The following is a 12305-nucleotide window of genomic DNA, read 5'->3' as shown; positions in this document are numbered from 1 at the left end:
CTGCTCCACAGCCCCCTCGTCCTGTCCCTTTCCCTTTTGTTCTAAATTTGGAATCATGAGTAATTTCATGTTGTTTATATTGATCAGTATTTAATTTTAAAAGGAAGTATCTAAATGGATGTTTTTGTTTCTAGGGAATCAGAGGCAATTATTCCAAACATCTTTTTCTTCCTGGTATTACTATCTTATGAACGCTATCATTCAAAACAGATCATTGGAATTCCTAAAATCATTCAGCTCTGTGATGGCATCATGGCCAGTGGGAGGAAGGCTGTGACACATGGTAACGGGACAAACCTTTCCCTGTGGTCGTCAGTAATGATGTGCTGGACAGTGTTAGTCTTCATTACACCAACTTCCAACTGTATCCACAGCTGCTCTGTGCTTTGTAGGCTGTATATATGCATGTGTGTGCATGTGTGTGTGTCTGTGAGTGTGTGTGCATGTGCATACTGGTTAGAAGTGTTATGAAAAGAGAGCCCCCTTTTACTCTCAGGAGCTTATAATCTCCTAAGGGGAAAAGCACAGCAGTCAGGTGACCTGAGGTATAGGTAGAGTCTAATAGAAATACTTTTGTTGAATTACATGAAACACACAAAACTGGAAAATGCAGCTTGTCTAAGGACACTTGGTTTGTTGCACAGTGGTACTGGAAGTAGTGGTTTGGCCTGGGTTCAGGACAATTCTGTTGTGCCTGATTATTTATAGAGGCCTTACTGAGCACAGAAAGTGATCAGATGCTCAAGCTGCCTCCTCCCACCTGTGCAAGAAAGTTATGGTTTTAAGAATAAACTGTAAATCCTTGAACTTTTCAAACTAACCTCCCAGCATTTTCCTACTGACTCCTCTCTGGCTCCACTGTCAGGAATCAGTAGGCTTTTGAGCTTGGTAAGGGTATATCCTAAGGCCTTTGCAGACCCCAGGTGGGAGGAGGGTATTGTGGTGTGCAGCATTCTCTGTTCCATGTGCTTGTAGTAAAGCAGGTAATGTGTTGAGAACTAGACATAGAGCACCATCTGATTTTCACAGTCACTGGACTCAACTTGCCATGGCCTCACAAGGGCTGAGATTCCTGCCTCAGCCAAAGTTCACACTTGTCCACGTATGGAATTTGGGGTCTGGTGCAGATGTCCAATAGAGAGATGACTAAAGCTCCCTAGATTAGAGGATCTTTGGATAAAAAATCAGTAGGCAGACAGACCCTTGTACTTTCTATAGAAAGCTTGGTCATCTGTAGAACAGCCAGCAAGTATGCCGTGTGTGTGTGTGTGTGGCACTGAGGGTCCGTGTGCCGGTGTGTGTGTGCGCGCGCGCATGCGCGTGTACCACTAGGCTGACAGTGACTTGCGGTGACATCAGCAACATGATTGGGCCACACCCTTCCCAATGAAAGGTGTTTCTTATGGTTCGTCCCAGTAGTGATGTTAGACTGAGGAATCCACTTTGCTATTTCGGATAAAGACAAGACTTGGGGGAAAAACTTTATCTAATGAGAGTGAGTTATTACTTAAAAGGGCATAGAAATCTAATTCAGGTAAATCTTTCAGTAGAGTACACATTAGAATAGGAGGTTGTTATTTTAGTTAGTTGAAGGATTTTAGTTTGAATTTGACTTTTGAATTTGTGTCTCTTTTTTTCAGAAATGATGTTACATCACAGACACCCTAGTTTTCTTTTTAAGATTTCACAAAATTATCAATACATGGCAGAGGGTAACCTATGGTCTCCATGATGATATACTGATAATCCATAGCACTCACTGATAACCTGAATTTATCCTTTATTATAAGCTATATATGGATTAGGGTTTTCTTATTTTTTGGACATATTTTGGAGGTGTTAAGCTTTGTCTGCCCCATAAATGGTGTGTGATACCTTCTAAACCTGCCTTTTTACACTACAGCCATACCGGCCCTGCAGCCCATAGTCCATGATCTCTTTGTACTGAGAGGAACCAATAAAGCCGATGCAGGAAAAGAGCTTGAAACCCAAAAAGAGGTGGTGGTGTCAATGTTACTGAGACTCATCCAGTACCATCAGGTAAGGAGGCTTTGGGGCAACCCTTGGCACCCCATTGTCTCTGCAGGGGGAGGCCTCCTGTCTGCTAGTTAGTGGATGATCATTTGTGCCACCCTGAGTTCTCAGTCTGGGGAGATGCCCGGGAAGAATAAGCCTGCCAGGGCTTGGTCTTTAAAGCCATATAACCACGTGGGGAGGTCATTTGCCACCTGGCTAACAGTCACGAGGTCATTCAAGGAAGTAAATAAGTTGAAGACCCTCTTTTCCAAAACGACCAAAAATCAGTTCATTGACATTCATCAAAATGTTAGAATTCTAAAATTCTAGATTTTAAAAGATTTTAAGATTTTAAGAGATTTTTAATCTTTTAAAAGGTTAAAAGATTTTAAAAGATTTTAAAAATCTCACATCTGAGAGGCACCTGGGTGGCTCAGTAGGTGAAGCGTCTGCCTTTGGCTTTAGGTCATGATCTTGGGGTTCTAGGATCGAGTCCTGCATCAGGTTTCCTGCTCAGTGGGGAGTCTGTTTCTCCCTCTGGCTATGTCTCTGCCCTTTCCCTTGCTTGTGCTCTGTCAAAGAAGTAAAATCTTTTAAAAAATAAACTCACATCTGAAATAATTTAAAGACTTTCCTTGTACATCTTTTTACCATATGTTGAGGTAGGGCCAGGGTCTTATCCTCTGTGCTGGTTGTAGATTTGTTTTCCTTAAGGAGGAGTGGGAATTCCAGGCCGATTGGGGTGGCTTCAGTGCAGAGACCTAGCCTCTTCAGTGACGCCGTTCAGCTTGTGCGCTTACCTGGCTTTCACTGTTTTGTAATTCTTGTTAGCTATTTGTCTTTGAATCTTAAAGTCATAAGCTTTTTCATAGAAACACTTTCTTTGTACATTATCGTTTTGGTTGATCTATGTAATGTTTAATTAAATCCCATAATTACAGTGAAAAGTACAAAGCACACTGGGTTGGAGGAAGGCCTGGAGAGTGGCCTATCAGCCACATGAGCCCAAGGAGCTCTTGTCTGCTTCTCAAGAGGCCCGAGAGGGTTGGCTAGCCTTTGCTGAGGAGAGTTGGAAGGGAGTACAGATCTCCCTCTGAGAGGCACCTGTGGAGGGCGTGGGCAGACAGACTTCTTAGAGAGTGGACTTAGATTGGCATGGCTCTCTTTGTAGCCCTTGAGCTTTAAATAGGTCAGGTTGATAGGGGTTTTTGTTGACAGGAAGATGATAAGTATTTTCAGTTTTGCAGGCTCTAGGGCATCAGTTGCAGCATCCCAGGTCAGCTGTTGTGGACAAAAGCTGCCCCGGCCATTGTGTTCATGAGGGTTATGGCTGTGTGCCGATAAAACTTTGTTTACTAAAACAGACTTTTAGATATCTCTGCCTAGGACTGATCACTCATAAACTCCTGCTCGACCATGGGTAACTCTTCTGAAAGTAATGCTACTTAGTAGGTTAGCTTTGTAAAAACACAGACTTGAAATTAATGTAAGCGAAAGTCAGGAGGCATCTGCAGAATAGTTTAGTCAGGCTGTGTTTGCATTTTTCCAAAGGTTAATAGAAATTTGATTTTCATTTTGTGCCTTTTCTCTGATTATAAAATCTTGTAAATTCCATAGAGGCGTAGAAGCATAATGATGGCAAATGATCCTAAGGAGTGTGCAATTAGAGTATGCCCCTTGCATTTTCTTCTGGTTTCTAACGTGTCTTGGGTCAGGGTAGCATCAGGTGCTTTAGGCCCTCTTTGGGGATCGTGTTTGTATCCTGGAGCCCTCCCGCTGAGCCAGGGTCAGTGTGCTCTGCAAGCATGACTGGCCAGGAGGTGCTCTGACCTGCCCTTGCCCCACACCTGCAGGTGCTGGAGATGTTCATCCTGGTTCTACAGCAGTGCCACAAGGAGAATGAAGATAAGTGGAAGCGACTGTCTCGGCAGATAGCAGATGTCATCCTCCCGATGTTAGCCAAGCAGCAGGTTTGTCCCCTGTGTGTCTTATGGCTGTGGGGTCACTGGGACATGTTTATAGCTGGCAGAATTTCTTATAGGAGGCAACACTTGCAATTGACATTTCACTGAATTAAAACAGATTCAGTTTGCGATCCTCATCAGTACCGATCACAGGGCTGGGATTTCATTTATTCTCAGTGACCTTCTCAGGTTGCTGTTGCCTCCTGCCTCACAAGAGCAGAGCCTGAGGCTCAGAGCTCAGAGGTGAGCTCAACCCACCCAGAGGTGTGCAACTGGAGAGTACTGGGGCCAGTGTAGAACTGGTTGAGTCTGGAGCTGTGTCCTTTCCTATCTGGCTGACCTGCCTCTCTCATCCTGCTCAGACATTGCTACTTGATCTTGAGGAGTTTGTTTTCCCTTATCAACCATGATCCATCATTTAATCAGAACTTCTGTAATCAAGCCATGTGATCAGTTGTTTCCATAATTGCAGTGGAAAGAGGTTATCTGGCTGTGTTATGTGGGATGGAGCCACTCGACACAGTTTCTGAACCATGGCTGCCACCAGGTGTGAGAGGACAGGATGCTCTGTGCCCGTTGCAGGTGCAGTAGCACCTTGGTAAATGGGATGTGTGTGTTGGGGGCGGGGGGTGGTCTCCAAGGGAAGCAAGGGAGTGTCGGTGATGTCCCTCCAGGAAGCCTCACCAGCTATTAGCAGAGCTCTAGGTATTAAGCGCTTCAAGATGCGGTCATCAGATACCTGTGTTCATTTTCATTGTCTCAGTTAAAGAAGCAAGTACTCTGGGTAGTAGACAGTGTCCGTAACTCTTGGCAGTTGATACAGATGTGTAGCCATGGTGCAGTAGTAGTTACTGTCTTCACAGCTTCAGCCCCGTTCTGGCTTCCTAACAGACTTGTCATCCAGAAACTAGAGGGAGGGAGTCTTCTGGTAATATTGATAGATGGCAGTTTTCATAAATTGGTGAATGTGGTGTTTTATCATGGTTAGGGATCTGTATCTTTAGAATAGTACTCCAAAAACTTCATTCCAGTCTCATTTGTCAATAGTGTACACGATATAAGGCAGATGGAGGGCAGCCCAGGTGGCTCAGTGCTTTAGCGCTGCCTTGAGCCCAGGGCCTGATCCTGGAGACCCGAGATTGAGTCCCACATCAGGCTCCCCACAGGGAGCCTGCTTCTCCCTCTGCCTGTGTCTCTAACTCTGTGTGTGTGTGTGTGTGTGTGTGTGTGTGTGTGTGTCTCATGGATGAATAAGTAAAATCTTTAAAAAAAAAAAAAAAGTGGAGCTTGAAGGCTGGAAGGCATAGTAAATGTCCAGCTTGATCCCTGCCATCATGAAACCATGTGAAACACACAGTGCTTGCCAAGCGGCTAAGCACAGGTGTGCATTCCATGCAGTAGTGCTGGGCACTGCAGTACCAGCAGCAGACAGGAAAATGAACAGAGCTGGTGAAATGCCTGTCCTCTAGGAATGACAGTTTCGCTGGATGGAGGTGGAGGAGACAGACAACAAAAGTAACTTAGTGATGTGTGTGAAACACCAGATGACAGTAGGTGATGTGGGGGTGGGCCAAGGAGAGAAGAGAGGTGGGGATGTCAGGGCAGGGCTACGTTGCTAAGTTTGTATAAACTTGACCCGGGTAAGAGCTTTCTAGGCAGAGAAAACAGCAATGGAGATGCTAAGGTATGGGAGCCTGCCCAGTGGGATCAAAGAACTTTAAGAGGCCGTGTGGTTGGAGCAAATTGACCATGGGGATCAGGGAAGGCAGCAAGGGTCTAGGGGTCATGGAGGGCCTCTCAGGCCAGCATAAAGGACTTCAGGAAGCCTGTAGAGGGTTTGGTACAACGGAGTGGCATGGTGTGATTTGAGACCTGAGGATAGCCTCAGAGAGGGAGTGAAGGCAGAGCAGGGGGACCTGACTGAGGCATGGAGGTTGCATGCACCAGGATGGGGAGTGAAGTGACAAGCAGTAGCCACCTGCCACATACAGTGTAGAAGCAGAACCAGTAAACTTTGCTGTTGGCTTCACATAGATGTGAGGAAGGAAGCTTATGGTGATGGGTGTCTGTCTACTGCACTGGGGAGATGAGGAGATGAGATTCTGGTCTGGGCATATGCAGCTGAGATACCTGGGAGGCACTCTGGGGAGGCTGAGGAAAGCATTTGGATGTACAAATCTGTAGTTTTCAAGTTGGAACTGATCAAGAGGTGAACATTGGGATGGGAAGAGGTTACTATGGGACCCCATGTAGCTAGGAAGGAGGAGGCCGAACTCTGAACTTAAAGGCCAGAGAGGGGAGGACGAACCTGTGGAGGAGGTGAGGAAGGAAGAACAGGTGGGGTGGCATTGTTAAAGCTGAGGAAGGAAAGCATTTGGTGGAGGAGAGAGAGGTTGGCTTTTGGCTGTTCACAGGCTGAGCAAATAAGCAGGAGATGGAGGCCAATGGGGAGCAGTTTGGGTGGGGTGGAGGGTGTAGAAGCCTGGCTCATGTGTGTTGGTGAGAGAGGCATAGGAAAGAAACAGACTCTGGGAAGGAATAGGTGCGGAGTGGCAGCCAGAGGTAGGAAGAGTGGTCAGGGCGAAAGCAGAGGGGATTGTCCTCAGCGGGTTGGGGCTGGCCCTGGCTGTGGGCATGGTGTACTTCTCCTGAAGACCCAGAAGAGGCAGAGCTAGTGGCACAGATGCAGGCCCAGGGGGAAGACTTGAGAGTGTGGAAGCTCTGGATGGTTTCCTTACTGTTGAGGTAGACTTGGTGTATGTGGTGAACACATAGGCATCTGGGAACAGCATATCTCCGCAGACGTGTTCACTGGGTATGGGCACACTCCTGATGATAAGCAGTGTGCCCATCAGGAAGTCCGTGGTTGAACATTGTGGTAGACCCTTAGCTTGGAATATTTTGCATCCATTAATAATGATAGATTTTAAAACCTGTTGCCTTGGGAGTTCTTCGTTCTATTTTTAAGAGAAAAAAGCAAGAGATATTTATAATATGATTTTTCAGAACAACTTCAAAGACTCTGCGTGTCTATGGATATATGATTATGGGAACATAGAGAAAGTTAAAGAGAAATACAGTTGACCCTTAAACAACATGGGTTTGAACGGCACAGACCTACTTACACACAGATGTTTTTCCATAAATACAGGACAATCCTATACATGTATTTTCTCTTCCTTATGATTTTCTTAATAATGTTTTGTTTTCTTTAGCTTTTACTTCATTGTAAGAATGCCGTATGTAATACATGTACAAAATATGTGTCGGTCAGCTGTTTTGTTATTGGTGAGGCTTCTGATCAGCAGCAGGCTATTAGTAGTAACGTTTTGGGGAACTCAGAAGTTATACATGAATGTTCAACTCTGTGGGGTGGGTGCCTTTGACCCCCGTTTGTTCAAAAGTCAATTTGTACATCAGTTATTACCATTTGTTATAATTGGCTGAGTAGGGATGGGGTGCAGGTAAAGTGAAGAAAGGAAAAGTGTGTGATATCCATTTAGGTAAATTATGTGCATAAAGAAATGCATGAGAAATTGTTCCCAGACTATGGATGGTGATCATCTGATAATGTGCAATTCTGGCTGTCTTTTTCATCCTTTTAAATAGTTGAATCTTTTATAGAAAATATACATTGTTTATATAGTAAAAATCTAAATAAAAAGTTTCCCTATGGGAAACATATAGCTGCTACGGTGTTCTAAAAACTGTTTGCCTGGTTCACCACTCAAGTTTAGGATGCTTTTAAATGCAAGGATGGTAATACTTGGATGGTCAAGGCCATTTGACCTTGAGGTCCCTAACTTGAGGTTCATTTCTGTTGGCTTACCGGAAAACATTTGTGATGTTCCATTGCAACAGATGCATATTGATTCTCATGAAGCCCTTGGAGTGTTAAATACTTTATTTGAGATCCTGGCTCCTTCTTCCCTCCGTCCTGTGGACATGCTTTTACGAAGTATGTTTGTCACTCCAGATACAATGGTGAGTGTCTCGCCTCATGACGGCATCTTCGATTCATGACTGTGCAGTGCCCCCTGTTCATCAGAGTTACCTAGGGACTCTACCAGGGAGAAGCATGGTGGAACTTGGGAATTTGCATATTGAACAGGTTCTAGATGGTATTGATATTGCTTGTCTGGGACCACACTTTTGAACCAATCATAATTTATTGGCTTTATTGGTAGAATGGTAAAATAAGGGTAATTTTCATTCGTGAAACTAGCAGTCAGGAAAAATGTAATTCTCTTTTTACTTTATCACTTATTTTCTCTCTTTTAGGCATCTGTGAGCACTGTCCAACTGTGGATATCAGGAATCCTAGCCATTTTGAGAGTTCTAATTTCCCAGTCAACTGAAGATATTGTTCTTTCTCGTATTCAGGAGCTCTCCTTCTCCCCATATTTAATTTCCTGTCCAATAATTAATAGGTTAAGAGATGGGGATAGTACTTCAATACCAGAAGAACACCATGAAGGGAAACAAATGAAGACTTTGCCAGAGGAAACATTTTCAAGGTATGCTCTTTATCTTAGCCTTTAACCATCCCACGGCCTTCAGGAAGTCATGAAGTCATTTTGCGATCAGTAAGTCTGCAATACGTCCTGGTCTTGCTTAAACTCTGCAAGTGGGGTAAAGAAGTCTGTGTGGGTATGTTTTCTCTACCCAGTCTGCCTTATCTTTGGCCCTGGGTTCATGTGTCTCTTAAGTTCTGTCACATCCTGTCTCATATCCTTGTTAAAGACCACACAGTGGCTCACCATGGCAGTGGGGGCTGAGGCTGGCAGTAAGAGTCTGTTGTGTTGTCTGCACAGAATTTAAAAATCTAAGAGAACCCACTAAAAGTCATTTTTATTCTCATGTATGCTGGCCATTCTAAACACGGTAATAAAATCCTTCTTCCAAAAAAAAAAAAAAAAAATTAAAATCCTTCTTCCCGCCAGGGTGACTGTTCCCACTGTGTTCCACCTGGTGTATTTATGGTATCAAATCGGGTCTGCTCTCACAAATTATTTGGAAGCTCCTTGAGGGCAGTGATCACAAGTCAGACTCATAAATGCTTGTTGCCTATACAACACCTTTGCTGTCCACCTTTGTTGGATTCAGGGCACTCAGTAAGGTAGAGCTGGTGAAATGTCCCATGAGTATGGTTTGTCCAGACCTACTTCTTTCAGGCAGGCCCAGGTAACATCCATTTAGCCTTCCCTTCATTGGTCATTGGTGAAGGTGCCTGTGTGTTTGTGGAGTTAAATCCAGTAAACCTGCCAGACACTCTTTTGTTTTTTTGTTTTTGTTTTTTTTTCCAGACACTCTTTTGTTTGCAGGTTCAATCAGGTGGATTGTGGCCCCCTCTGCCACATTTAAGCAGGTGGCCAAAATGAACATTAAATTCTTACAGCGGATTGTTGTCTTATATTTGTGCTGCTTTATGGTTTGCAAAGTTTTAAACACTACATGTCATTTTATCCTTGTAGCAGTCCTGAAGGTGATATGTTTATTGCCATCTCCTAAGTGAGGAAGGTGATACACAGAGAGAGAAGGTGATTTAATCCAAAGGGATGATATTAAATGTTGCACTTTGTTTACTTAACTTAAATTTTTACTCCACTTCTGTCTACCATATGTATTTTTACAGTATACCTCATATAAGTGCTCTTTAACAGTCACCTATCAGACTTTTCCCTTTCTTTGAAGGTTTTTACTACAACTAGTTGGCATTCTTTTGGAGGATATTGTTACAAAACAGCTAAAAGTAGAAATGAGTGAACAGCAACATACTTTCTATTGTCAAGAACTAGGCACCCTGCTCATGTGTCTGATCCACATCTTCAAGTCTGGTAAGTGCCTCAGACTACTGTTCTTATTGCATCTATATATTCCCTATCCTATACTGTACACTCTAAGAGGTAGGATACCTTGCTGCCCAGCGTGAGCTCCGCTGTGCTTAATGTGCATTTAAAAATGTTTTGTTGACAAAAAAAGTAAACCTGAGGGCTTCTTCCTCTTTTAAAAGCCCAAGTTATTTTCGTACTTTTATATATAATTATGAATTAGAAAGGACAGTGAACCCAAGAGAGAAGTCACAAGGAGGCAGCCTTGCACCATGCATAGGAAGCAAACAATCCATATTAGGACAGTCAGTGCTAAGAGGAATGAATGTTTTCAAGAAGAATGCCCTGGCTTAGATTAAATGAGAAACTAAAAGACTTTAGTTATAGGGTACTGGTAAATCCTCTTCTCTTAGCAGGAAAAATGAGAGGCAATTCTAATCTCTAGGAAAAACAAACAGCAAGGAAGTCATGGTCTAGATACAAAGCAAACCAAAACATAGCATGATTTTCAACAATTTGATTGAAACCCTTGACCTTTAAAAAGCTCCTTTAAGTGGCTCCGGGGTCATGACCAAGGACCCATAGAAAGAAGTGTTATCCTTCTAGGTTTCTTGGCTTTGTTGGGAACTATATTTACATAATAATATAAATACTTTTTGCTTTTCGGTTTTAAAGTCAATGTGTGAATAAAACATTAAAGATTGGGCAGCCCTGGTGGCGCAGCGGTTTAGCACCACCTGCAGCCTGGGGTGTGATCCTGGAGACCTGGGATCGAGTCCCACATCGGGCTTCCTGCATGGAGCCTGCTTCTTCCTCTGCCTGTGTCTCTGCCTCTCTCTCTCTCTCTCTGTCTCTCTCTCTGAATAAATAAATAAATCTTTAAAAAAAAAAAAAACAGGGATCCCTGGGTGGCGCAGCGGTTTGGCGCCTGCCTTTGGCCCAGGGCGCGATCCTGGAGACCCGGGATCGAATCCCACATCGGGCTCCCGGTGCATGGAGCCTGCTTCTCCCTCTGCCTGTGTCTCTGCCTCTCTCTCTCTCTGTAACTATCATAAATAAATAAAAATTAAAAAAAAAAACAAAAAAACATTAAAGATTTATTTACTTATAGTTTCAGAACAGAATGAAAATGTTTTTATTTTTAAAAAAATGTTTTTATTTCCAAGAAAAAGAAAAGAGAAACTAACCAACTTAATTTTGGAGTGGAAAGTAGTGAAAGAAGTGGAGGGATGGAAGAATCACTAATCTCATTTTGCATTGTTGGGGTTTTAAAATTATATCTAAAGTTGACACAACAGAAAATAGAGGCTACAGAGACAAGCAAATAGAACTGAGAATGTAACTTAAATTGCTAGGTATCATGAGTGAGCTACATCTCATCTCTAATAGGGTAGAGTCTGTAACCATCATTCATCGTGACTCAGCAAGTCCAGCAGCTTGATTTGCAGGGGCAGGACCCTATCCTACACTAGAGCAAGAAGAAAAGGAATTACTAGTTAGAGTTCCTGGAAGTATTGAGGTGACTGTCTTCTTTAGGTATGACCACCTCAGGCATTTTAATTCTGTTGCCATATCGAGTATTTCCATGTTTCAGCTCTGATTTCTGTATTGGCTCTATTCTCTGCTGGGCTGCTTCTCCATGGCAGGAAGGATGGCCTCTGGCCACCTGTGGCCTCAGCCCCAGTATGAGTCTTATGAGTATCCATGAGTCCCTGCGTGCTTTCACCCACCTGGCCTAGATGAGAGATTGGACAGCATTCACTGAGAGGGAGTGAGAATTCTTTGTAATAGTAAGGTGAGAGGAACAGGCAAGAATGATAGATGGTCTGTTACCAGTGGTGAAAACATGTCGAGTGGAATTTTGGAGGCAACTATCAGAACTAGAAATAAGACAGTCAGTTGTTGCCTGAAGAAGGGTGGGGCAGGACATTTGAAAAATCAGAAGCCTTTCTATTATTGGATTTTTAAGTTGTATACATATTACTGTAATACAAACTAAAACATGCACACGCACCAAGTACCCTCAGAGCTGGAGATAGTTCTCATTTTCAGACTTTCTTCATTTGGCAAAAGTACACCAAGTCAGCCGGCACTAGACTGCACTCTGGATCCATGGTATTCAGGAAGGCTGATGTGGCTCTTGCCTTCGTGGGGCTTGCAGTCCACTGGGGTGGATGATACACAGGCAGAGAATCATGAGTCTGGATATTTCCTCTGAAGGAAGCAAGTAGTGCAATGATAGGCACCCAACAGGTGATGTTAAGCTAAGGCCTGAAGGTGAGATGTTGCTGTGCTCCAGCCAGATGGCTACTGAGAGTGCATGGGCGAGGGTCAGTGGGCGACAATCAGCAGGCAACTGAGGAGGTGGAGAGGGGCAGGGGTCACAGAGAAGGAGGCATCTTCGTGACTACTTCATTTAATTGCCTTTGCCCTTGGACAGGGGCGTGGCCAGAATTATCAAGTGGACTTGAGTATCAAGCCCTCTTCATTACTA

General features: G+C 43.7%; 1 protein-coding gene across 3 annotated transcripts in view; it reads left to right on the top strand.

The window, feature by feature from the left end:
• HTT (huntingtin) overlaps positions 1–12305 on the top strand; it is a 145318-nt gene that overhangs the window by 81399 nt on the left and 51614 nt on the right. For all 3 annotated transcript variants that reach the window (XM_077875802.1, XM_077875807.1, XM_077875798.1), the window contains 6 exons: positions 135–283; positions 1904–2040; positions 3870–3986; positions 7842–7964; positions 8262–8497; positions 9675–9817. In XM_077875802.1, the coding sequence (XP_077731928.1) occupies positions 135–283; positions 1904–2040; positions 3870–3986; positions 7842–7964; positions 8262–8497; positions 9675–9817 (905 nt within the window). The remainder of the gene's footprint in view (positions 1–134; positions 284–1903; positions 2041–3869; positions 3987–7841; positions 7965–8261; positions 8498–9674; positions 9818–12305) is intronic.

The sequence above is a fragment of the Canis aureus genome, chromosome 2 (genome assembly GCF_053574225.1).
Source record: "Canis aureus isolate CA01 chromosome 2, VMU_Caureus_v.1.0, whole genome shotgun sequence".
Taxonomy (NCBI): Eukaryota; Metazoa; Chordata; class Mammalia; order Carnivora; family Canidae; genus Canis; species Canis aureus.
Note: the sequence above shows the minus strand (reverse complement) of the source record. Positions and strands in the feature narration are given on the sequence as shown.